At 47.4% G+C, this 22,611-nt stretch overlaps 1 protein-coding gene across 1 annotated transcript in view; it reads right to left on the reverse strand.

The window, feature by feature from the left end:
- LDLRAD4 (low density lipoprotein receptor class A domain containing 4) overlaps positions 1-22,611 on the reverse strand; it is a 302,381-nt gene that overhangs the window by 155,105 nt on the left and 124,665 nt on the right. Inside the window, 1 exon segment of the mRNA XM_068563639.1 lies at positions 195-657. Within this exon segment, the coding sequence (XP_068419740.1) occupies positions 195-291 (97 nt within the window). The 5' untranslated portion in view covers positions 292-657.

Genomic DNA, 22,611 nt, shown 5'->3' on the forward strand with positions numbered 1-22,611 from the left:
CTCTCTACAGAAAAGGAGAACACGCCATAGTTTCGCCAAAATCAGTCACCACGGCAGCCTGAGCCCCTTGACGCTGTGTGGGCTTCAGTTCCTAAATGTAGACATATATTCATTTCATATAGTTGTTCGGTATCTTATTACCTATCGACTAAGAGATGAAATAAAGTTTTCAGTTAAGTGTGGCGGATTCTCACCTGTGAAAGCATTTGTGGCCTGAAAGCCAGCTTCCTGCATACTGCTCCCTGGCAGGCCTGTGTTCCAACTTGTCAGCTGTCCCGTCACCAGGAACATCCAGGAGGCCTCAGGTCACCTCCATCTCAGCTTGCAGGAGGCCATCACTCTGCCTGTCTGGATTCTGGTAGCATCGGACACCAACCTGCCCTGCTCCCAGACTCTGAGAGCAGGTGGTAGCTGGGACGGCACCCAGTCCAGCAGTGTGCACGCTCAGGGCACCGGTCACATCAGCCGTCCAGCCAGAGAGTGGAGGCCATGGTGGGCCCAGGAGCGAGGAAGCTGTCCCACGGACACCGGCCTACCCACCTCAGAGGAAGGACCCCCCCAGCCGCCTGGCAGCCAGCATTCTCCAGGGGTCTCACTTGCTCCGGGGGGTTCAGGAGGATCTGATCTGCAGCTCTCTATGCTTCGCCTCTCCCCTTGCTGAAATTAAAAAGAAAGAGATCATTTTCCTGATGACCTGTAGAACATGAAACTCAGTAGATCCACAGAGGCCAAAAAAGAAAAAGAAGCCCCCAGAGCCGTGCCCATGACCACACTGTGTGGGAAGTGGGGCACGTGTAGCACTTCTCCTACTGCCCGAGAAGGGGCGAGGGGTCGGGAGGACTCCTGCACCCAGAACAAGATGGGGCCAGCTGCTCCGAGCTGCTCTAGGAACAGTTACAGAGGTCACACACGTTCAAATGTCCTCCCCAGGCTACCCTAGGCCACAGACACCTGAAGGAGAAATCCATTTCCTAAGCAGTTTCCTGAGGTCTTACAAGTGGGATCTGAGGTTCATGCCCACTGCTGTCAGCATGCCAGAAAGGACTTGGGTTGAGCTGTTTTACAAAGTGACTCTTGGGACTTCCCTGGTGGTCCAGTGGCTAAGACTCCAGGCTCCCAATGCAGGGAGCCCGGGTTCGATCCCTGGTCAGGGAACTAGATCCCGCATGCCGCAACTAAAGATCTTGCATGCCCCAACTAAGACCCAGTGCAGCCAAATAAATAAATAAATATATATATATATTTTTAAAGTGACTCTTAAGTGGGAAAAAAAAGTCAGTGATAATTTTTTTAAAAGAATAGGAAGGAAAAGCAAATTTAATCTATCAATATAAACTGTTCCATATATATTACATATCCCATAATAATAAAAGCATTTTACAAATACTTATCATATATTTTAATGTTGTTATACTAGCAACATTAACTACAAGAATGTTAGAAGTCCAAAGGACCAGACTTTTTTTTTTTTTTTTTTAAATTTTTGGCTGCGTTGGGTCTTCATTGCTGTGCACGGGCTTTCTCTAGTTGCGGCAAGTGAGGGCTACTCTTCATTGTGGTGCGTGGGCTTCTCATTGCAGTGGCTTCTCTTGTTGTGGAGCTCAGGCTCTAGGCGCGTGGGCTTCAGTAGTTGTGGCACGTGGGTTCAGGAGTTGTGGCTCGTGGGATCTAGAGCACAGGCTCAGTAGTTGTGGCGCACAGGCTCAGTTGCTCCATGGCATGTGGGATCTTCCCGGACCAGGGATCGAACCTGTGTCCCCTGCACTGGCAGACGGATTCTTAACCACTGCACCAGCCCAAGGACCAGGATTTTGTGGGTTTTTAAATTTTATTTTTATTTATTTATTTATTTTTAACATCTTTATTGGAGTATAATTGCTTTACAATGGTGTGTTAGTTTCTGCTGTATAACAAAGTGAATCAGCTATACATATACATACATCCCCGTATCTCCTCACTCTTGTGTCTCCTTCCCACCCTCCCTATCCCACCCCTCTAGATGCACACAAAACACCGAGCTGATCTCCCTGTGCTATGCGGCTGCTTCCCACTAGTTATCTATTTTACATTTGGTAGTGTATATATGTCCATGCCACTCTCTCACTTCGTCCCAGCTTACCCTTCTCCCTCCCCATGTCCTCAAGTCCATTCTCTATGTAGGACCAGACTTTTAAAACAGAATCCCAAATATGAATCTCTGGTATTAGAGAAAAGGAACCTCTTCCATTATTATCACTTCATCCTAAACCATTTATAGCTAATTTTTAGAAAATGTAACTTTATTCCTCTTTTTCACCATCAAACTAGAGAAAAGAAAAAAATTTAAGAAAACAGCACATAACAGAAAGGAATCCTCTGTTAAAGCCCTCTTGCTGTAAACATAAGGTAATAAAGTAAAACATCACTAATACAGAGTAACTGGAAGGAAGCCCTAGTGTATTAAGGAAGCACCTTAATTACATGAAGAAAGAAATTCAACTGCATTGCCTTCATGTACTTGCAGTAACAATCTCAGTTAATAAAGTGCAGCCCAGTAGGAGTCCTCAAGTTTAATGAATAGGTAAAAAATTTAATTAAAAATCATTTATGTAAATGGTGGTTCTGAAGTGCTTGAAAATGTGAGAAAATGTTTGTTCTCTGAATTTAAACATTCCATATCAAATGACCAGTAGAGACAGTTATCAATGTCCCAAAGTCCTACACCAACATCCAGAGTAAAGGACCATGTGCACTGTAGTTATCTACTTTAGGGAATGGAATTGCCAGTTAAAAATAAAAGCCCACCTGCCCTAAAACCTTGATTATCTTTACTCTTTCTATGATGCTTTCAATGCACAGAAATACTAGACTGTATTTGTTCTCTTTTCCTGAACTCAAAGACAAACTAAAGTGTGGTGATGTTTTTGTTGTTTTATTGAGGGGTTTTGCTTAATTATCTTGTTTCATTGCAAAAGGCATGCTACCACAATTTTTTAAAAAACCAAGCTATACATTTCAAACGGCTATGGGAAAGATTGAGGCTGATGTGGATATAAACAAAAGAAACAACAAATTCTTCTTTTTTTTCTCTTACTGTCTCTGTCACACTCATCAATACTTAACTTTACTTCTAAAAGAGAGGGAAGACGACAGGTGTGTAACAGCTCCCCCTGAGGTCTTGGGCATGGTCCTGGCCTGGATGTTTAGAGCATGACATGTGTGGTTCCCAACACAGGCTGAAGGGCCAAAATTTATTTTAATTATCTTCATTAACTGATGACGTGCATATTCCTACATACATTTGGAGTCTCCTTAATATGCAATTTTCAAGTGAAAGTGAACCTGTAACTGCCATAAAATGTTTTCTTCCTCACCACTAACAACACAGATAAGATACCCTTTCTAGAAACACACAAAAAAGAGGAGTGGGTCCCCAGAACCTGGAGTCTGTTCTGTTCAGCGAGGGACCGACCAAAGGGAACGGGGCCAGGCAGCCATGCTCAGGAGGAAAGTGACCCAGCAGGCTGGAGAACAGGTGGGTGATCGGGACCCAGAGTTGGCAGAGGTACCACACATAGGCTTTCACAGCTCAGCAACCAACCAAGAATCAGGAAAAAGGCACAGAAGCTGAACACATCGCTGTCCTGCTTGCCTCCCACCCTCGAGGGCCCTGCTTACCTTCTAGTCTCAGAGGTGGCACCTCGCCCACGCCTGGACTAAATGCAGAGCCCGGTAACCTGGCTCGCTGGCCCTGGCCGCAGCTGTGGCTGCATGCAGGGGTGCTGATTGCTCAGCACCATCTCTCCGCTGAGCTGTAAGCCCCACACGGACGTTTCCCTTGAGCACCTAAGGCATTGACTGGTGCCCAGTGGACATCAGTAGGACAAGTCTACTGAACGATGGATGGGTGGACCAAGGCTGCTGGTGTTTGGACGAGGCGCACAGAGAGGCTCGGCAGACGCTGCAAACCAACCCGCTGCCCCGAGCCATGCTGATGGATGCCATCCCCGGGCTGAGAGGCTGTTCACACCTCTGGCTCTGAGCCTCTGAACTGGCAATGCTTTTGCTACCACCCCACTAGTCAAGGTGAGACAAGGAAAACGAGCAATGACTCCCCTGCACTCACACTTCACAGCAAAGTACCCAGCACAGGCCCGTGGAGGTCACTGCTCTAAATCCTCTCAAGCCACAGAGAAAACTCTAGCCCCACAGAGGTCACATGACTTAGCCCCAAACTAGCGCTCAGGAGTTGGGACTAACGCCTGGTCTCTTGCCCCTCCAGCCACTGTTATTCCCATGCTACTTCCGAATCTCAGGTAGTTTCCTAAACCGAAGTGCCTTAATGCTGGTAATGCTCAAATCAGGAAAATCTAGGGGGGAAAAGAGGAAAAACAAAGAGAGAAAGAGGCAACTTACCCAGGATGCAAGGTCACAGAGTAACCCTGAACCCATTCAAGAGCCCCTCTACAGCAAGCACACTACCACCATCCTGTCATGGGCACATGGACACACACACGCGCACACACACATGTTCTATTTACACTGGGAAGATGGGCAGGACTAACCAGGAAATAAATTAATTCAATATTGCACTTGAAACATGTCGTTAAGTCCCTCCCATAATGGAGCAACAGTTACTAAGGAAATAGAGCACACAAAAGGGAAAAACACCCCCACAACAACGGACGTTCTTAAAAACGTGAACACCCACGAAACCTAACCAAATAAGTTGTGGAATACGTTTGCTTTACCACTTGTTCACAAAAACTCATACAACACACAGCCTCCCTAGAATCACTGGGGAGTGAAAAGAACTACATTCCACAGATGACAACTATCATGAAAGTTCAGTGCGGAAAGACACGCGATTTAGGAAACACAGGGTCACACGCTGGGCACAGAGGCCAACTCAACAGAGAAGTCAAACCACCTTTTCTCAAAATCTAGTAACACTAGTATAAGTGTAGTGCATAAAGAATCAATACCGCAGTTTCATTTCTGATTTCCTCACACCATGGACAGACTGCCTCGCTGTTATGTTGGTTACCTAGGTGACGGCCACCTGGGTGATGGCCAGACCGAGCAGCTGCAGGCTCCGGGCCGCAGAGGTCCCACCTGTCTGAGGACGGGCACTGCTCCACCCTCGGAGGAAGGAGCATGGAGAGGTGAAGGGATGGTCCCAACCTCGACAAACCATGACACTGTTGCAAGACTCAGAAAACAGAAACAAGTATGTTGAGAGTGTGCCACACTGCTTACTGGAAAAAACTCAACTACTGGCTTGTTCATCTAAGGTCAAAGTGGCAACGGACTCTGAGCGAGACAGAGGTGAGGAAAAGTGGGACAAGAAAACTGAGGGTCTGCTTCTGGCCCGAGCTTGGAGCCCTCCGCCCCGTGGATAGACACTCAGACCTGGGAAGTGCCGTTCAGTCTAGGTATTCCTCACGGCAGCCACCACCCCTGCCCTGCCCTGGGCCAGGCTCAGCCAGGCTACCACATCCTCATGCACCATGAGGGGTGAGAGCTCGAGGTCCCTTCTGATCTGAGCAGGCCCCAGTGGTCATGTCTCCAGTCAAGGGAGACGGGACAGATGTGCGTGTAAAGGACACTGTGAACCAGCACAGAAAATCTGCACAGAAACCAAGTCTGAGAACAACTCAGACAAAGGGCCATCTGCACAGCAGTACAGATCCTTCTCGCTCGCTGCTCTTAATTTCTGTGATTTGGGGTGTATGACAATTGCAGCTTTTATAACACAACCTCAAAGCCATCGAGCCCTGGGCAGCTCAACGGGCTCCAGGTACTCAGGTCACCACTTCAGGAAGCAAGTACAAAATCTAAAACCCTCTTCAAATATGCACACAAGATGCAAACAGGGAAGGTAGCAATGCTATTAGACCATCCTTTAAAATGTCACCTCGAAAATCTGACACTTGATAAAACCTGAAGAATCTACAGTCTGAGCTCTACCCAAACCAAGCTGGAGAACATTTCCCCCAGATAATTAAGTAGGAAAACTGCCCTTAATAATCAGTACAGGTACCACTACCTCCTCGCACTACATATGGGCAGGGGAGGCCATGGGGTCGCCGTTCATTTTATAGAGGAGGAGACGGTGGCCCAGGGAGGAGAGGGAACACACTGCAGGATGAGGGAAAAGCTGGACCAGAACCAGGTGTCAGTCTGGGCCCAAGCTCCAGGCTCTCCCGTAGACGCAAACTGGTCAAAGGAAGAAGCTGTGAAAGGGGCACAGGGCACACATGGACCCCTGCCTGTGGGGCTCAGGGGATCCTGAAACAATCCCCACTTTCCCAGGCCCAGATCGGGCCACGCCCACAACACCAACACACCCCAAAGAGAAGGCGCAGAAGGGCCAGGGCCTTGGGGCAGGGGCAGAGTCAGAGTCCTCGGGCGGACGTGCACTGACCGAAGGTCCCCTGACCTAGTCTGAGCACGTCACAGTCACCTTGAAAATGGATGCCAGCTGAGCAGAGGTCACTCCTCCCAGCCTGGCGTGAGGGGCACAGGCCGGCTCTGCACCTAGCACTCTCCTCCACCCCAATTTTCTTCAGATAAAACCAGCTTACAGTGGGCATGGCAGGCCAAGAAAAGGGGGCCCTGCAGGGGTAATGAGTGTGAACAGCAAGGGAAGGGGGCTGAGAGCAGAAGGGAACGTGGGCCCACGGTTCCACCCTCCCTGCACACGCTCCTGCACCACCGTCACCCATCAGGGCTGCTGGGCCAGCACCTGCACCCCGGTGCCTTGCCTGTGACCTCCTCCCTGCTCTCTGGCCTAAAGAATACCACACAAGCTGCATCTTCTCGTTCAGCTGCTTGTCGGGTCACTACTCTAGCACGGCACTATTTGAGGTGCCTGCACTCTCCTATCTCTGTCTATGTAGGTATTTATAATGGAAACCTTTTCTTGCTAATCTTAGCATCCACAGCACTGTCCATGGGGACTAGCATACAGCAGGTAGCTAATAAATGCTGGTTATACTGCACTGAATCACATCTGAGCTTCAGCTGGGTCACTCCCTTGTCACTCTACTCCCTCTGCCCTGCCTCAGCTGCAAGTAGCACCAAGGGCCTGGGACCCAAGGAGGCTGCTGGTCACAGGGCACGCACACCAGGAGGGTGCTCCTTGTGGGAGGGTCAGGCTGGGCGTCTGGAGCACAGGCAAGGCCAACCCTCCGCCACTTAAAACACACTGGAAGGAGAGCTTTCCATGCAAACAGGCCAGAGGACAAAAGGCCAGACCCTGAGGCAGACCGCCTTGGGTGCACCTCATTCTAGGCCACATGCAACTCTGGCAGTTACTTAACCCTGAGCCTCAACTTCCTCATCTGTAGAGTGGAAGCATCCATGACACTCCGAATTATTGTGCATTTAATGAGGGGCCATGTACAAAACACTGGTCTCCAATCAATGTTAAAGAACAGTGCACCTGGGCAGATGACTAATGCGGGGTTGGACAGCATGGCCCACCCTCCCTCCTCCAGCTCCATCTCACCCAGCCGGACACGACAGAGCGTTCGACCTCATATTTCCTCACGTGATTTGTCTTGATATTTTTAAAGTTCTTGATAGATAAAAATCTAAGCTCACAAACACTCTATGTCAGCTAAAGTTAGTAACAGAAAGAAAAGGGAAAGGATACAAAAGTAAAGAAAATGTGTAGGTGAGGTATTTGGTATGAAATGTGGTAGAATAACCTTTTGTTATTATTATTTAGTTAAACAAATGACAAAAAAGAAACTCGTCTTTAAAAGGAAAAAGAGTCTCGATATTCAATTTTTCTTCATGTTTACATATTGAAATATCAAATTTTAAAAACAGCAATAGATGGTAATAAATAAATTTGACCCAGGTTTTACATCTCCTTACTAGAAAATAACCATGCAGGGTACAATCTGCCTTTCTTCTGTCCTTCGCCCTGTTTGGTTTGTACCTTTGTAAAGTGCTGACTTTTTAAGTCCTTTTCCGTATATTTCTGAAGCTTTCCCAAGGCCTCAAGAATGAAATTCTGCACAGAGAGGACATCCCACCAAGTGCCCTCTGCATGACAGGAGGTATTGGAACAGGGACACTGGCACCTGAAAAGCTAATATAATGACCAACAATGAAACAGCCGGTGCTCCTACGGAAACGAACCATCTGCACAATGCCAGGCGCTCGCGTTAGCAAACATTTCCTAAGTGTCCCTTGTGCACGAAGCCCCAGACCAGCTCCACATCTGCTTTCTAATCAAACACACAGAGGATACCTAAACATCCATCAAGTAGCTTTGCCTTGCATCCTCATATTCATTTTCTGAAAAATATATTTCTCTAGGAAAAAGAAAACTTTCCACATTATATTACAATTAAATAACCTGTTTGAGGTGGGTGGTAGTGGATTGAACACTCCAACAGTATTCTTCTTAGATGTTTCCAAAGAAAGGTACACATGGTCTGGGACAGACATGGGAGAAGGGAGATACGTGCTGTGAGCCCTGACAGGCACCTGCCCACACCGGGGCCCACGAGGCTCCGACCAGCGGCCAATTTAACACAGGTGCACTGTAGGTCACACACACAGGGCTGCTTAGTGACCGGTGCCCTGGCAGAGACACAACGAAACCGAGGAGGAGCCCGCTTAGCTCTGCAGAGAGGAGGTGGGCAGAGAGCTCACAGACACGGACCCACCCGCACCCTCCCAGGACCTGCACTTCCTTCCACTCAACCACCCCGCTGCCTCTCTCGTTTAAGGGAAGCAGGAGCAGCAGCACACGCCACGTGTCCACCACCCCAGGAGGAGGAAGACCCTGGGACTGCCCCAGACAGACCACAGGTTCACAGAGAAGAACTCGAAGATCATCTCTGGACCAGCCTCTCAAGACGACATGGAATTCAACCCAGAAAGCCACCACGGGAGTCACACCAAATTCTGGAAGCAGAACTCATTTAGCCCAGCCAGCACTGGTGGAACAACTCAGTCTGATCACAGAAGCCCAAGGACACGTTTCAGCAGATGTCCAAGGATACAACACAAAATGGTACAGTCTGAGGTTGGCCCCCGGAGCTGATGTCACCACAGCAGCTGGTCCGAGAGTGTGACACAGGGGCTCTGGGTGGCAGTGGAGCACAAGAGCGAGCTCCCCCTCTGGGAAAGGCCCCAGCACACTAAGCCACAGACGAGCGGTGCCCAATTCCACAGCCGTTAGGGAAACACTGAGAGAGCTTCCCGGCCTCCTGGAAGGCTGGATGGGGCAGGGCCATGACAGTGCACCTGTCCTAAAGAGCAGCTGCTGAAGGGGCAGAGAATTCAGGGGAAAGCTTGAGTGGTATTTGACTAATGGGACTACACAACCCATCCCCGTGTATCTGGAGGCCTTCAGCCAAGCAGACAGGGCTCATCAGACCGGTTTACGCTGCCTTGGTAACAAAGGCCCACGTGTGTGCTCGTCACAGCAGAAGCAAACAGGTGTTATTCATGAGGGAAGCACCACCGCAGGTACCATGTGTCCCACCAAGCGTCCCCAGTGGGGGAGACATACCTCCTGTAACACAGGACTGGCACTCCTGACACGGTGTCCTGCAGCACCTGGGCCTGTGTGTTTGCAGTCCACAGAGTTTCCGCAGCTTCAGAGCACGTACCACCACTACAGGAACCACCCCACCCTGAACAGTGCACCGAGCCCACGTCAGTGTTCCTGACACTGAGTGAAGCTGTCTGTTTAACATGTCCACCATCAGATCTGGACAAGAGAGTTCCTAGGAAACCACCCAAGAAAACCACAGGGCTCCGGCAGCAGGAGGAAATTTTAAGCACCAAGTTTGGAGCCTGACATCACTGTTCCTGTTCCCGTCACTCGCCACACTTGGCCAGTGTCTGATGGTGTCGCAGGACTAAGTACTCCGCAGCCCCGTCAGCCTGACCGGCAACTTTCTCCCCATTGAAAAGAGCATCTTCTTTCAGTTCTTCCTTTCCCTCTAAAACCAGCCCTTATTTATTCCCTTCCCCTCTGGAGCCAACGAGTAGGAAGTGATCCATTCCTTCCTGCTCTGCAGTGGGCCCTCAGGAGGCCCCGGCAGTGGCGGGGCGGAGGCGGGGGCAACAGGAGGCCTCACCACAATCACAGCAGCACCTCCCGTCCCCTGGCCCCCACTGTGCCCTCTAACAGCGAGGAGGAGGATGTGATCGTGCTCCTCACAGAACGGCAAGCTCTTACTGCTTTTCACCCAAACACTCTCTCTAAGCCAGTGTTCCCCCAAATGTCCCTAGAGGAAGCATGCAATCATCAAAACTAAATTTTGCCTGTTTTGACTGAAAAACTGAATCCATTGACACATACATTTGAAATAGGAAAAAAACCATAAGTAAATACACAAGACTAATGTCAAAGAGCAAGGAGCTGCCTGTTTATTTGCGCTGGGGTCAGAGGCCACGATAGAGAGAGAATGAGGGTCGGGGCTGCCAAACTCTGACACAGCCGATCACTCTACAGAGGTGCTGTGCTCAGAGGAGCAAGTGCAGCTTTGGGGTCAAACAGACGGGGTTCAGAATGACCATTCTGCTGAGCAGACTGCCACCCTACCCGGGCAGGCTACACAGCCTCTCTGAGCCTCAGTCTCCTCATCTGTCAAGTGGGACATTAATGTAGCTGTAAGGCAGTGGTGCTAAGAAAATACACGACAGCATGGACACAGCCTCAGAACACCCAACAGGCCCTCAAAACACAGCAAAGGGAGGAACGGGGAGCAGGGAAGAAGGGCAGGGGCAACACTACCCTGGATGTCAGACCCTTGGGAGCCGTGTGGGTGGTGTGGTCAGTCGACTGGGCTGTAAGCGGGTGGGGCCCACTGAATGCCACTCCATGGATGAACACTCAGAGTTAAAATCTAGGGCCTGCTAGATTGGAATTTAATATTCCCATCTTCAAACAATTATTTAAATAGGTCGCCATCAGGTACGCTTCTTTTTCCTTACCACAGGCCAAGATTTCCATCTGACTTGGCCCTGCTGTTCACCCCATGAGGCCCTCATCTCCACCCCAACACACGAGCCAGGCAATATTCTCAGCTCATCCACCAACCACAGGGATTCCACACATTAGAGAAATCACCACTATTGAAATGACTCATCTCTTCACTTCCTCTGAATAAAAACATGTTGTTATGTTCAACAGAACCATACAAGAAATAATAGCTAAGGGTGACACTTCAGTAACTTAAACCAACACCTAGAAATGGCGGCCTGGGAGAAAAGGAAGCGACTGGCACCTTCAACGGTGTTCTACGAGCCCTGTCTTTCCCCTCCCCGACCCACCATCCCCGGGTGAGTCCCAGCCACACTCAACCACACAGGCCCTGAGCCCAGAGGTACACTTGGGCAGAAGAGGGTTGTGTGTGAGGACGAGGTTACTGGTGAGACTGAAAAGCAGTCTAGCTATTCCACTACCATCCCTTTCCCTTCTGGTTCCCATGGTAACAAACAGACCTCAGATCCCCATAACAGAGTAAAGATAGCACCGTGCCCAGTTTCCCTGCAATCTGTTTCCATAGGAACTGGAAGAGAAGGGGATGGAGGCTGGGTAGCTGGAGTGCCTGTAAATCTGTGTTCCCGTCAGGTGAGCTGCACATGGTGGCTGGCATGCTGGTCCAGTGGCCTGCAGGCCTCCAGGGCTCTTCAGGAGTGACACGTCCACTCAGGGATGGAGGCCTAGAGAAAGGGAAGCTCACAGCAGGCTAGACGTGGGTCCCTCCCAACACACACTCAGGTGATTCACCCTTTCTCTCAAAGGGCCCTCACCAGCCAGGGGTGATCCATTTCAGACCAGCAGTTCCACATCTGGCTGGGTCACCCCAGACCTAGTGAATCAATCTCTCAGGGGGCTGGGACAAGGATTCTGTAGTTTTTAACCAGCTCCAAAGGTGATTCTGATGCTCAGCCGCCTGGGAAACCAGTGACCTGGACCTGAGCTTCCTGAAGTTTAAGGCAGTCATGCAACCCGAGGGGACCCGGGTGAAATGCAGATTCTGGGTCTGCAGGTCTGCATTTCGAACCAGCTCCCAGAGGATGCTGATGCCGCTGGTCCTTGGACCACATCTGAGTACCCAGGATCTAGACTCCAGTGAGTCTGGCTCTAGAACCTTCTCACAGACCCAAGACAGAGACTCAAGCCATTTCCATGGGACAGCCTATTCCCATCTTCAGCCATCAGTCCACACCGGGCTGGGCCGCAAAGGCCAACAGCTCTGGGGTCAGGGCCTACAGAGGAGTTGAGCCGTGCTTCATATTACCCTCCCTCTGCCTGTTTTCTCAGCCTCCAAAGACAATCCTGTGTGGATAAGAAGGTAACAGAATAGTCAAAATTTATGTACAATCATCAGGGAAAATATGATTGCCTCCTCCAAATCTGATTCCTCGAAGAAAGGTAAAAGCAAATTCTGCATAGTTGGGAATTTAACTAGTGGTGTAAAGTGTGTAAATAATTAGAATATTTATAAATATAGATGTATTATCAGAGAAGAATGGAAGTGTTCACATATTTTAAAAGAAATGAAAATTTTGAAAAACTCTACAATCATTATAAAGTAGCTCAGCTAGCCTTAAAATCCCTATTCTAAAAAAAAAAGGACAGAGTAAATAAGCCAGACTTCACTTTTCAGCTAAAAGTATGCAGAGTAATCAAAAGTAACATTTATTTCAATATTGAACCCACAAAATAGTTTTAAACCACATAAAATGCCAGTGTGTTACTCAAAAGCAAGCTACTGATTTTCTGTAATATTTTAAGAAATCTCCATTTTGCTTATATATAAAAAGGGAGCTTTCAGTTTGTTTCGTTTAATACATTTTGTATCTTTTTCTTCAAAAAGCATAACATAGGGACTTCCCTGGCGGTCTAGTGGTTAAGACTCTGCACTCCCAGTGCAGGGGGCACAAGTTTGATCCCTGGTCGGGGAACTAAGATTCTGCATGCCGCATGGAGTGGCCAAGAAAGAAAAGCATAACATATATCAATCTTTGAAAATTAAAATATGAACAAAGAATCCAACTATAAATCACTGAATTATGTTGTAGCTTACTTGAAAAATAATCTTCCAATTCTAAACATGTAAAAGGGAAAAAATCAGTTCTTTGATTAGTCAGCACACAAGCAACAAAGAGAGCTCAGCGTCTGCACAGCCCTGTAACTGTGGGCAGCCAAAGAAAACTTCACACACACAGTCTGTGACACACATTTTCATTCCCATGAGGCAAAAATATACATATATTTATTTATACATGCATGCATAATGTCACACATAAACTTTAAAATAAACATGAGTAGTTTCGAGACTCAGTTGTTTTTAGTAAAGTTCCCAAAGCACATGAAGCCAGTGTGACAAGTGCTGTGATGAGAAAATGAAGTCAGAAATAGGGATTTCTGCATTTGCTTAAAAGACAATAAACACACCCCCCACAAAACCACGGGTGACACAGCCACTGTAGAGGACACCGCCGGGGTGTGGGCTATCAAGTGCGCCATTAAAAAGGATAAGAACAGCTGGGAATAAACGCAGAGACATGCTCACACCCTGCTTCCTGAACCCTGGGAGTCCAAGACACTGGCCGGAGAATCTGCGGTGGTGTTCACTGGGTCCGTGAGTTTACTCCCTATTGACATGAAGAAGCAACACTTCTTGTGAATGGCCAGATTGCAGCTGGTCTGCAGGGCCGGCAATCTCTGTCCCTACACCCAACACTGTCCTCACAGTGCAGACCACAGAGCACAAGCTCGACGTGTCACAGGGAGACTCACTTCATTCAGATGAGCAGCGGCCAGGCCGTGGCCTCTGAGGCCTAGACAACGCACTGCCTCTTTGGGGGGAATGTCTCATTCGACTTCCTCACCACAGCTTCAGGGACGGGGAGGGTGAGGGAGGCTGCTGGCTCTGTCTCAGATCCGGTGTCCGTCGCCCCAGGAGCCCCTGGGCTCTCAGAAGCCCGAGTGTCCCCGCGCTTCCCCAGGACCCCAGCCCTGCGCGGTCTCTACTGACGAACATCTGATGGTCTGCCGTGTTCTGTGCTCTTCATTTATCACGTCTCCTTCACAGATTCTGACAGTCTCAAGGGCGAGGCTTTTTTACTTGCATTTTCCCTCCAAATTTAGCCTAGTATTCAGCAAAAGATACCACTGACAAATTCTCCCTTCTTCTCAAAGGACAGGTAAAAATACGGCTAAACAGAAAAAAACACCACCACCTTTTATATTGACCCCCATGCACCTGCGGCAGAGAGGATGACGGCAGGTCTACCCTGTGAAGGCCCTGAGGCTACTGCTCATGGAAACACCCCCTGAGTTCAACAACACATACGCACAGGGGGAACTGCATGGTGAACTAAACTGATTTCATACACTGGAACAAAACTGTGGGATCTGGGAATAGGAAATGCTCTAAAATATCATCCAGTTCAACTCATCGTCCCATGTAAGTAGAAATTACAGCTCAGATATCACAAGTCATGCAGAGCTGAGTCTAGAACGGAGTATAAAATTGGGCTAAATCCAATGCCCTTTAAATATAACACAGGCATATCTCGTTTTATTGCATGTTGCTTTATTGTGCTTTCGCAGATACTGTACTTTTTACAAATGGAAGGTTTGTGGCAAGCCTGCATCAAGCAAGTCTATTGGCACCATTTTTCCGACAACATCTGCTCACTTCGTGTCTATGTCACATTTTGGTCATTCTTGCAATATTTCACTCTTTTTCATTATTATTATATTTGTTGCAGTGATCTGTGATCTTTGATATTACTATTACAATTGTTTTGGGGCGCCATGAACCACGCCCATGTAAGATGGCAAACTTAACTGGTAAATGCTGTGTGTGTTCTGACTGCTCCACTGTTCCCCCATCCCTCTCTTCGGGTCTATCCTGAGACACAACAGAATTAGAGTTAGGTCAATGAGTAACCCTACAATGGCCACTAAGCATTCAAGTAAAAGGAAGAATCACACATCTCTCATTTTAAATCAAAAGGTAGACATGATTAAGCTAAGGGAGGGAGGCATGGTGAAAGCCAAGAGAGCCCAAAAGCTAGCTTCCTACACCAAACAATTAGCCAAGCTATGAATGCAAAAGTAAAACTCCTAAAGGAAATTAGAAGTGCTACTCCAGGGAACACAGGAATGATAAGAAAGCAAAAACAGCCTTACTATTGATATGGAGAAAGTTTTAGGGGTCTGGATAAAAGACCAAACCTGCCACAACATTCCCTTCAGCCAAAACCTAATCCAGAACAAGGCCCTAGCTTTCTTCAATTCTATGAAGGCTGAAAGGTAAGGAAGCTGCAGAAGATAAATTTGAAGCCAGCAGAGGCTGGTTCATGAGGTTTAAGGAAAGAAGCCGTCTCCACGACATAGAAGTGCAAGGTGAAGCAGCAAGTGCTGATATAGAAGATGCCACAAGCTATCCAGAAGATCTAGCTAAGATCATTAATGAAGATGCTACACTAAACAACAGATTTTCAATGTAGATGAAACAGGCTTCTACTGGAAAAAGGTACCATCCAGGACTTCCATAGCTAGAGAGGAAAAGTCACTGCCTGGCTTCAAAGCTTCGAAAGACAGGCTGACTCTTGCTAGGGGCTAATGCAGCTGGTGACTTTAAGTTAAAGCCAATGCTCATTTACCATTCTGAAAATTCTAGGGTGCTTAAGAATTATGCTAAATCTACTCTGCCTATGCTCTAGAAATGGAACAACAAAGCCTGGATGACAGCAAATCTGTTTACAACATGGTTTACCTAATATTTTAAGCCAGTTGTTGAAAAAACGGTTCCTTTCAAAATATTACTGCTCATTGACAAAGCACCTGGTCACCTAAGAGCTCTGATGGAGACGGACAAGGAGATTAATGTTTTCATGCCAGCTAACACAACATGCATTCTGCATGGATCAAGGAGTCATTTCGACTTTCAAGTCTTGTTATTTAAGAAATTCAGGGAGGGTGGGAGGGAGACACAAGAGGGAGGAGATATGGGGATGTATGTATATGTACAGCTGATTTACCTTGTTATAAAGCAGAAACTGACACACCATTGTAAAGCAATTATACTCCAATAAAGATGTTAAAAAATTTTTTTTTAATCAAAATCAAATCAAATCAAATATAAATGATAAAAAAAAAAAGAAATTCAGTTCATAAGGCTACAGCTGCCATTGACAGTGATTCCTCTGATGGATCTGGGCATAGTCAATTGAAACCCTCTGGAAAAGATTCACCATTCTAGATGTCATTAAGAACACTCATGATTCATGGGAAGAGGTCAAAATATCAATGTTAACAGGAGTTTGGAAGAAGTTGATTCCAACCCTCATAGATGACTTTGAGGGGTTCAAACCTTCAGCGGAGGAAGTAACTGCAAATGTGGTAGAAACAGCAAAAGAACTAGAATTAGAAGTGGAGCCTGACAATGTGACTGAGTTGCTTCAATCTCATGATAAAACTTGAACAGATGAGGAGTTACTTCTTATGGATAATCAAAGAAAGTGGTTTCTTGAAATATAATCTACTCCTGGTGAAGATGCTGTGAAGACTGTCAAAATGACAATAAAGGATTTAGAACACTCCATAAGCTTAGTTGATATAGCAGCAGCAGGGTTTGAGAGGACTGAATCCAATTTTGAAAGAAATTCTACTGTGGGTTAAATGCTGTCAAACAGCACTGCATGCTACAAGGAAATCGTTCCTGAAAGGAAGAGTCAATCAATGCAGCAAACTTCATTGCTGTCTTATTTTAAGAAACAGCCACAGCCACCCCAACCTTCAACACCACTGCCCTGATCAGTCAGCAGCCAGCAACACTGAGGGAGGACCCTCCACCAGCAAAACGATTATGACTCACTGAAGGCTCAGATAATGATTAGCATTTTTTAGCAATAAAGTATTTTTAAATTAAGTTATATACCTTGTTTCTTTAGACATAATGTTACTACACACTTAATAGACTACAGTCTAGTGTAAACATAACTTTTATATGCACTGCGAAACCAAAATATTCATGCAACTTGCTTTATTGTGATATTCACTTAATTGCGGTCGCCTAGAACCAAACTTGCAATATCTCCAAGGTATGCCTATATAGAAATTCCTGATGTCTTAAGGAATCCTATAACGAATCTCCCCTCATAAATAAAAACATATGCTTGCAGCAACATGGATGCAACTAGAGATTATCATACTAAGTGAAGTAAGTCAGAAAGAGAAAGATAAACACCATATGATATCACTTATAATGTGAAATCTAAAATATGACACAAATGAACTTATCTATGAAACAGAAACAGATTCATGGACATAGAGAACAGACTTGTGGTTGCCAAGGGGGAGGGGGTTGGAGGAGGGATGGAGTGGGAGGCTGGAAATAGCAGATGCAAACTAGTATATATAGAACAGATAAATAACAAGGTTCTACTGTATAGCATGGAGAACTATATTCAACATCCTATGATAAACCATAATGGAAAAGAATATTAAAAAAAGAATGCATATATATGTATAACTGAATCACTTTGCTGTGCACCAGAAATTAACACAACATTGTATATCAACTACACTTCAATTTAAAAATTTTTTTAAATTAAAAATTAAGGGACTTCCCTGATGGTGCAGTAGTTAAGAATCCGCCTGCCAATGCAGGGGACACGGGTTCGAGCCCTGGTCTGGGAAGATTCCACATGCCGCGGAGCAACTAAGCCCGTGTGCCACAACTACTGAGCCTGTGCTCTAGAGCCCACAAGCCACAACTACTGAGCCCGGGTGCCACAGCTACTGAAGCCCGCAAGCCTAGAGCCCGTGCTCCACAACAAGAGAAGCCACCGCAATCAGAAGCCCACGCACCGCAAAGAAGAGTAGCCCCCTGCTTGCTCCAACTAGAGAAAGCCCGCGCACAGCAATGAAGACCCAACACAGCCATAAATAAATAAATAAATAAATAAATAAATAAATAAATAAATAAATAAAAATTTTAAAAATTCATACTTTATAAAAAAAATTTTAAATAAAATAAAATAAAAACATACGCGTTAGTAAAAAGATGCCTGTTCCCTGATTGAGCAGTTCCTTGAATCTAGGTTCTGACAGACTAGATCTGCCTACTGGAAGGCACAGTGTTTCCACAGGGGATTAGGACAGTCCGCAGAGAAGCAGAGGAGACGACATCAAGTTGTGGCTTGGGGTCCAGCAGCAGCAGGGATGGAACGCTGTGCCACTGGCGATGGCCCCGATCTTAGCGCACGCTACACCATCCCGTGTCTTAGCTGCATTTCACAGACCTGGCTCCTCAATGTCAATTTCTCTGTAGACTGTTCCCAAAAAGCATCAGAGAGAGATGAACACAGGCAGCAATTCAGGAGTCATCCAAACCCCAGAGGAAAGCCTCCCCAACAGCCATCTCTACTTCCGCCATTGGAACCTGGTTTCTCAAGGAGAGCAAAACCTTCCTGGTGCCACTAGCTTAGTCTGAACACCTTGGTAGCATATTCTGATGAGAAAAGGTGGAAGGACCAAAAACCATGAAGGAGACATTGCCCACATCTAAAAATGAGGCAAGTCCTGATGTCACAGAAAGCAGACAGCTCCATGGACCATTCCAAACTTTCTCTTAGCCACTCTGGCAGAACAGAAAATGGACAGAGCATCGCCTTTTGCATTTTTATTATGAATAATATATAAAAGTGGCCCTATAGGGCTGATGCAAACACTAAACTACGTAGGGTCTACGTAAAGTGCCTGACAGGAATCGCTCGGCAGTATTATTATCACACTGAGCATCAGCACAGCAGGAATCATCCAGGACAGTCTACACAGTCAACTCAAGTGAATAAAGGCAAAGTGAAAACTTGTTTTCAAATGTGTTCACGTGGGCTCACTGACGACGGCATTCAGCCCCAACCCAGACTCCCTGTGATACCTAACACGGCTGCACGTGTTCCCCTGCATCCTCCGCTCTGCCCACACACAAGAGGAAACACCACAGCAGTGTCCGGTACCCAGGACTGTAAGTTCCTACAGCAGCAGTCCCAAACCTTTTTGGCACCATGGACCGGTCTCGTGGAAGACAATTTTTCCACAGACCTGGGCGGGGGGATGGTTTTGGGATGATTCAAGTGCATTATGTTTATTGTGCACTTTATTTCTATTATTATTACATTGTAATATATAATGAAATAATTATACAACTCACCATAATGCTGAATCAGTGGGAGCCCTGAGCTTGTTTTCACTTGCCACTCACTGATAGGGTCTTGATATGAGTTTGCAAGCAATTGATTAATTATGGTCTCTGTGCAGTCAAACCTCTCTGCTAATGATAATCTGTATTTGCAGCCACTCCCCAGAGCAAGCATCACCGCCTCAGCTCCACCTCAGATCATCAGGCCATTAGATTCTCGTAAGGGGTGCGCAAACTAGATCCCTTTCATGTGCAGTTCCCAGTAGAGTTCACGCTCCTATGAGAATCTAATGCTGCCACTGATCTGACAGGAGGCAGAGCTCAGGAGGTAACGCGAGCGACGGGGAGCAGCTATAAATACAGACGAAGCTTCGCTCGCCTGCCTCTCACCTCCTGCTGTGCAGCCGGGTTCCTAACAGGCCACAGACCTGTACTGGTCTATGGCCCAGGGGTTGGGGACCCTTGTCCCACAGGACAATGTTTTCCAGCTTTGGGTTATGACCCATTAGTGAGCTCTGAAATTAATGAAGTAGGTCATAACCAATACTTTCTAACAGTGAGAAAGAGTACATCTTAGTAAGTAAGGGTGAGGATTGTTTCAAGAAACTTCCATCCAGGGGACTTCCTGTGGCTAAGACTCCACGCTCTCAATGTAGAGGGCCCGGGTTCAATCTCTGGTCAGGGAACTAGATCCCACATGCCACAACTAAAAGATCCTGTATGCTGAAATGAAGATTCCGCACGCAGCAACAAAGATCCTGTGTGCTGCAACTAAGATCCAATGCAGAGGAAGGAAGGGAGGGAGGGAGGGAGGGAAGGAGGGAAGGAAGGAAGGAAGGGAGGGAGGGAGGAAGGAACTTCCGTCCAGTGGTGTGTATGTGGGGACTGGTATGTGCGCACTGGGTCACAACATAACATTTATTTCTTACTGTGAATCTTGATCAGGATATAAAACTCATTCCTCACTGATAAATACTATGCTATCAACACAGATCCCTGAGTGAACAGTCACTTACAATCAGGAATTTGATGACTGTGTTGGCTGAGTATTAAAAATGTCCATGCACTAACTACTCCAGACTAATGGGGACACAGCGTAGTAACAAGAGCTCAGAAATGCCCCAGACCTCCAGAGCTCCAAGGCTGAGCCTACCCCTAGGCAGCAGAGCTGGGCTGAAAGGGACAATCTTCACAATTACCCCTGATGTGAAAATGAGGCGGTCTGGCTGCACAAGCCTACTCAGTGTTTATTAGAAGTCTGACATCAGTGGAAAAGACACTCAAGGAAAGGCTATTTATCTACAGAACACGAAGTTCATTTCCAGTACTTATTAAGAGATAACCAGAGCACTTATCAAAGGTCTGGGGCATAGAAGTGGCTCTCTGAAATGCAAATCTCATCAGGCTGCTTCCCTGCTCAACGTTCTTCAATGGCTCCCCGCTGTCTTGAGGATGTAGTTCACCCTCGGGAGCATCCACGGCCTTCTGTAGTCCAGCCGCTGCCTCCCTTGCGGTTCTCATCTCCCTCCACTCCCACTGCGACCCCCATGCTCCAGTCAATCCTGAACATCTCCACGAGGCACCCCTGCCAGCAATACCCTCACCTGGACCTGGCCCCCACGCCACGGCCAGCCTGGGCCTCGGCCCTGCAGGGCTCCCATCACACGCAGCCCTCTCTTACAGCACTGCTACCCCAGTTCACTTTCCACTTTTCTGTCTCCACCAGGCAGGGTAGCTTCTTGAGGGCGAGAAATACACATCATTCCTATGCTCCCGGCACCAAACACAGGGCTCCAGTGGTAACAGGTGCTCTGTAATGCTGAGCCAAATGAAAACCCTGAGTTATAAAGCAGAAACTAACACACCATTGTAAAGCAATTATACTCCAATAAAGATGTTAAAAACAAACAAACAAAAACAAATGGAAACCCTGAGAAGGAGGGTGAGGGGCTGCCATTCCTCAGTCCACACGTGCCCGGCCTGTGTGAGCCTGGCCTCAGCATCCAGTTCATGTCCTCTGGCCTAAGGCCAGGCTGGCCTCCATTCTTCATCTTGATGTCCAGCTCACTGTTGGACACACGTGCACTGACTGAGCTTTCTCTCACAAAAAGAACTGTGGCCTTCTTCTCCACTGACCCTCCTCCCCACCTTGAGAGAAAGTCACAACACAAACCAACAGGGTGACCAGAAAAGAGAACTGACAGCTCCTAAGGCCAACACACAGCTCAGAGATAAGGACTTGAGCTGGTAAGGACTGTTACAAGGAACAGGTGAACACACCTTTCTGACATATAAAGACTGTATATTATGTACAAATTATACATGTTATATATTGTACATTATGTATTATATACATAGGGCATTATGTGAGTATGTGTGTGTGTGGAGACAGAGATAAAACATACCCATCAATAATGATGAATTAATACATGGCTTTGGGAGAAAGAGTCACACATACCAGGTTCATCTCAACAAGATGACAAATACATTCCCAAAATCCAACAGACAACTGACTCTTGTGAAGTTATAATAAACATTAGAAACAGCAGCTATTACAAATGACAAAGCCATTACTGAAAAACACCCCAAACCTATATCTGGCAAGCTTCTGGGGACAACGCAACATGACTCCACCCAGCCATCGTGCTCCCAATGGCACTCTCACCCGTGCCGAGCCTGCTCTGCCCACATTCTGGGGAAGTGGAAACTCATCACCTGCTCAGCCATGCCACTCACTCACCTGGGTGGGCCATGGGCAGGAAGGCAAACCCGACCTGTTTTTGAAGGACTGCGTGGGATTAAAGGACAGGAGAGCCTGGCTCCTGGTCCTTGTCTCTGAAACGGGAGAACATTTAAGCAAGAGAGTAAATCTCGTCTTCTTGCCCATGATGGGCCAAGCCCACCCTTCTGGCCCGGTCCCAACCCACAGGGGAAACCCTGCCTGCTTCTTCCTAAGGACAGGGGATATCACTACCCAAGGAGACAAGAAGGAACAGGAGCTGCCCCCGTAGCTGGGACTGACAAACCCCCAACACAGGTGAAAACTCAGTGTGTCTAATCCACTGTGTGACTTGTCAGAGCCTGGACACCATGCTCCCTGCTGTAGCACACTTATCCATGGAGATTCAGAGCACTTAGGAACCCTTGTTAACCCCTCCCAGCTTTCACAAAGGGAGAGGGGGTTGTTCAAGATGGCACTCGGCTACAAAGCATTCTGCACACCACCAGCAGCATGATCAGCAGGGCTAGGGCATCTCAGAGCCTCCTGCCCCGTGCCCCACCTAGCTTCCTGCCACATCTGCCTCCAGGGGGGGACGGAAGCGCGGGGTGAGGCGGACACACGCTCCGTGGGGCTCAGCAGAAGCTCTGCTCCTTCCCAGTCCCCGCCTCTGTGGTGACCCCCTCCAGTCACCTACCCCCAGAC

Source organism: Eschrichtius robustus, chromosome 14 (genome assembly GCF_028021215.1).
Source record: "Eschrichtius robustus isolate mEscRob2 chromosome 14, mEscRob2.pri, whole genome shotgun sequence".
NCBI classification, from domain to species: domain Eukaryota; kingdom Metazoa; phylum Chordata; class Mammalia; order Artiodactyla; family Eschrichtiidae; genus Eschrichtius; species Eschrichtius robustus.